We start from the raw sequence: 4286 nt of genomic DNA, 5'->3' as shown, positions 1-4286 counted from the left end.
GCACAGTGGCCTTGTGAGAAGGGAACACAGGTGGGGGAGATCACTTAATAGGCACATATACAGCTTTCCTTGCCTCAATAAAAGTTCTTTCCTGAATGTCAGATGTAGCCAGAGTCTGCAAGAACTCCTGCCTCTTGATATTGGAGGGCCCTCCCCCATTCTTCTCTCTGGAAAGAACCTAGAACCACTTGCTCAGGGGACCTCAGAACTCCAGTGGGAAAAGTGTAGGCTGGAAAACAAGAGGCTGGGCTGTAATCCCAGCAATCTGATCTGGAGCAAGCAGCTTCCTCCCTTAGCTCTGCAGACAAACAGGGCTGAGGGATCCCACCTGTCCCCCTTCCTGCCTTCATGGTTCAGGTGAGGACCCTCACAGTCGATGCTTCTGGGTGTGCAAGTTACAGTGTGGGGCACAGGTCTGCACGTGAGACTAGGACTAGCAATGGTCACCAAGTTTCCTTTTCTGGTCCCTTTGTCCCTGGAGCACAGCAGACAGTCTAGTTCCACGGAATAAGTCATAAAGTCCTGTGTTGCCAGACACCACAGCATCGTTTAATGGAGTGGCTGTCCCAGGCCTTCCCTGGTTTGTTCTACCAAGTCCCCATCATGTAACCAGGCTCCACTAACCCTGCGATTGCCTTAGCTCTCCCTGCATCCTGGTTGGGAATGTGGCCTCTGGGTGTGGGTCTGGAGCCATGGTCTTGCTTCTTGATGCTGTCCAAAGCCTCCTCTCACCCCTTTTCACACAGAAGTCACCGGTGCCTGGGATTCCAAAGTGGCAGGTGTTGGCCTTTCAGAACCCAGCCTTTGAAAGCGGGAGTCCCCCGGGGTCTAAGAGCACGGCATCCCAGGAGAGTGGTGGTAGGGGCCCCTTGGAGGGTAGTCCGGGCTGCCCTACCATGAGAAAGAGGAGGAAACACGCTGAATGGAGTCAGCAGGGTCAGGAGAAGCGGACACAGCTGAGGCAGGGGCAGGAAGGCGACTCACCTGGCAGAGACACGCAGTCTGACCTCTTCTCCCCTGTAAGGGATGACACTGTGAGGCCTCCGTGCACACAGGCTCTCACCCGAGACGTCCCTTCCCACCAGGCCCTGCACGCCCCAATCTCTCAATCCAGCTTTCCCTTCATGAACTTCTGACTCCCCACCCCCCAACCCAGAGTCGTTCCAGATGGTCCTTCCATCCCAGCTCCACACTACTCCGCCCCAGCATTTGGCAAAGGCAGACACACGTGTGTGTAGGAGCTGGCGCAGCATGCCTATCTCCCCCTGCTGCTCTCTGTGCTCCTGCACCAGGGGCCTTTGCTCCATCTTGCCACACAGCACATGGAACCAAACCCTGGACAATACAGAGCATCAGCTGAGACTAGTCACAGACCTGGGAAAACACTGGCAGGCCAGCAACTCTGGCTGACTGCCTGCCCCGTTACCCTGGTGGGGGCCCTGAAGGCTCCAGGGATGGCACTCTGGCTTGCTTTACCCTCCCCCGCCTGCTCCCCCATGCACAGCTCACCACCCAAGTAGGCGCAGTTAAAGTGGCTGCAGGTCTGATTGTAGCTCCAGAGATTCACTCGGCTCCAGGCTCCATCCTGGGAAAACTTGGTGACCAAGAAGACTTCATGGGGGGGAATGAGCACCTCACGCTCCTCGGGGAAGACTGACAGGGCCTGGATAGGGGCCCCAAAGCATGTCCTTAGGGAGAAGAGGGTAGCATTACCAAATCGGTGGGCCACTGCCTCATCCAGGGAGCTGGAGGCAAACTGCCCCAGGCGGACAGAGTCTCCCAGTTTCTTGGGTTCAAAGCGCCAGCTGCCCACCCCTCGGAACACCAGCTGCCCAGGGCTGGTGCTGCAGCCGGCACCGCCCCGCAGCAACTGCAGAGCCCGGGTCAGGTAGAAATGCAGGGCCTTGAAGGGGAAGTGCCTCAGGTAGCTCTCCCGGGAGCGCCCACCCGTCCGCACGGCATGGTTCAGCTCCTGGTACAAGGTGTTGGAGGAGTTGGTGTATACTATAACAGCTATCCCGTGCTGGGCTTTGAACCCCAGGGGCAGGGTGAGGCCTCCCCGCCGGCGCTCCCAGGCCTCTCGGGCTGCCTCCCAGGAGACCCGCAGCAGAGCATGGCCGGCCATCTCCTCCTTCAGCAGGCAGGCGGCCTTCTCCTCCATCTCCTCAGCACAGCCCACATAGGCATCATCGAAGGTATCTGGGGCCAGACCCAGCGCCAGGACGGGAGCAGCCTGGGCCTGTGGACGGGGAAGGGAGAGGGGAGCCACACAAGAAAGGGTGTGAGTTCAGAGTATGGCCCAGAGGGCCCAGTGGCCAAGGGGCTGAAAACCACAGAAACAGCTTATTTGGTTCCATGCCCAAAATCTCAATGTGACATGGCAAAGACTCCAGGAAAGACTTCAATCCCACAGGCAGCTGAAGTCAGCCGTGTGAATTCAAGTCCTGACTTCACCACCTATTCTCTTAGGCAAGTCTCAAATCCGGGGGGGTCAGGTTCTCTAACTAAAATAACCCTTTCAACCTCACAGTTACCGTGAATACAGTCGAGAGACCTTCACTGCCACACGACCTGAGAAAGCACCCTGCGTCCTGTGGGAGGAGGGGCAGGTGCGCTCCCAGCTGATGCAAACACCCACAGCCAAGCTCCCCTGCTCTGAAGCTGTGCAGGCACGCAGCCTCCACGACAAATCAGCTCTGAGACACCAAGGCCTCTCTGCAGTAGAAGCCTTTATTCCCAAACCCAGGGAAGAGGCCAAGCCCTAAGCTGGAGTTTCGCTGTGGCAAGAGATGAGAAGTAGAAGGCAACCCGAGAGAGGGGTTTGAAATGAATAGGTGGGGTTTGCAGGAGGCATTGTAGGTAGAGGAGGGGGCTCTGGGAGAAGGAAGGGGGACTGGGGCTCCCTGCAAGGGTAGAGGCTCCTGGGAGGACTGGCATCCCAGGCTAGAGTTCTGGGGAGGGAATTCTGAGGGGAACCTGTCCCCCAGCTGTCCCCTTCCTGAGTTACCTGCCAGAGGGTGTGGAAGCCAGGGTAGCTGAGCACAGCCAGCAGGATAGCCAGCATCATCTGTTGTCAGAACGAGGGTGGCACCAGAAGTGACGGCAGGGCGCTGGCCGCGAGGGGCTCCGGCAGGGTGCTGGCAGTGAGGGGCTCCGGCAGGGCGCTGGCCGCGAGGGGCTCCGGCAGGGTGCTGGCAGTGAGGGGCTCCGGCAGGGCGCTGGCCGCGAGGGGCTCCGGCAGCCTTGCTCCAGTGACCTGAGGGGGTCCTGGGTCGAGGGTCCGTGGCCGGGGATCAGGTTGGGCGGGGCCTCACCGCTTACAGCCTCCAGCACAGTCTCAGCTCCTCAGACTGCCCGGGGGGATGGTGACGGTGGGGCAGTGACCTGGCTCCGTCCAGAGTCCAGGACCCACCAGGAGGCTGCGGAGGTTGAGCCGGGAAGGAGCGCGGGAGGCTGGGGCTGACAGCTGACAAAGTCCCGGAGGCTAACTATAGACCCTGGCTAGTAACCGGACACTTCTCCTCCCCAACAACGGACAGGCGGATGGGAAGCTGGGGGCCGGGGAGGCCAGTCAGAGGCCGGGCCTGACTCCACTTCTCCGAGACTGCTGGTTCTTTCCCCAGGACCCTCCTCGGGCTCGCAGCAAGGCCAGGTGTGGAGGAGGTGACTGAGAGACTTGGCTTCTCCCTCAGAGGAGCCCTGACCCAGCCAGGGATCCTGGCTTCCAGGACACGAGGCCTGTCTGCCTATAGAGGTCAGCGCCTGCGCATTTGCTTATTTACATATATTTGCATAGCACCGCCCCACCGCCGCCTGGGTCACTTGCTCAGGCCTCTGGGCCACAAGCCCCGCCCTTCCTTCCCCATACCACCCTCCAAAGCCTCCTCTCTCCAACTGCCTATTTTTGGCCCTTGTGGCCCTGTGTTTACAAACACTGGCCCTTGCCCCTCCTCCTCTGGGCTGGGCTATAATTAGCCTGGCTCTTCGTTCTGGAACCGGATCAGAGGTCATGAGAGAAGGGACCAGCAGAGGAATCTGTAACTGTAACAAGCACAGAGGGGAGGAACCTGGGCAGCCAGACCCTGCATGAGGAAGGCGGCCGGGTCCAACACACTGGGGCCCAAGACAGGCTGCATGCTGGCAGTTCACCATTCAACCAGTCCATTCCTGACCCCCTCTCACCTCACACTGCCACTCAAAGGCGCTTCTTCTCCTACTATCCTCATTTCTCCAAAAATCCTTCCTGAAGACCAACTATGTGTGCAGGTGTGGGGATGGTGGTTTTG

The 4286-nt window shown here is 59.2% G+C and overlaps 1 protein-coding gene across 1 annotated transcript; it reads right to left on the bottom strand.

Moving 5' to 3' along the window:
- Positions 1 to 790: 790 nt before the first annotated feature.
- On the bottom strand, positions 791 to 3067 carry ART5 (ADP-ribosyltransferase 5). Its single transcript, XM_040964034.1, has 4 exons — positions 3008 to 3067; positions 1510 to 2239; positions 985 to 1017; positions 791 to 891 (listed from the first exon to the last, which is right to left on the bottom strand). The coding sequence occupies exons 1-4, from the start codon at positions 3065 to 3067 to the stop codon at positions 791 to 793; spliced, it is 924 nt and encodes a 307-aa protein (XP_040819968.1).
- Between the last annotated feature and the right edge of the window lie 1219 nt (positions 3068 to 4286).

This window comes from Ochotona curzoniae, unplaced genomic scaffold, assembly GCF_017591425.1.
Source record: "Ochotona curzoniae isolate NIBS_2020 unplaced genomic scaffold, NIBS_Ocur_1.0 scaffold_3223, whole genome shotgun sequence".
Taxonomy (NCBI): Eukaryota; Metazoa; Chordata; class Mammalia; order Lagomorpha; family Ochotonidae; genus Ochotona; species Ochotona curzoniae.
The sequence above is the reverse complement of the archived record's forward strand: the minus strand, read 5'-3'. Positions and strand labels throughout refer to the sequence as shown.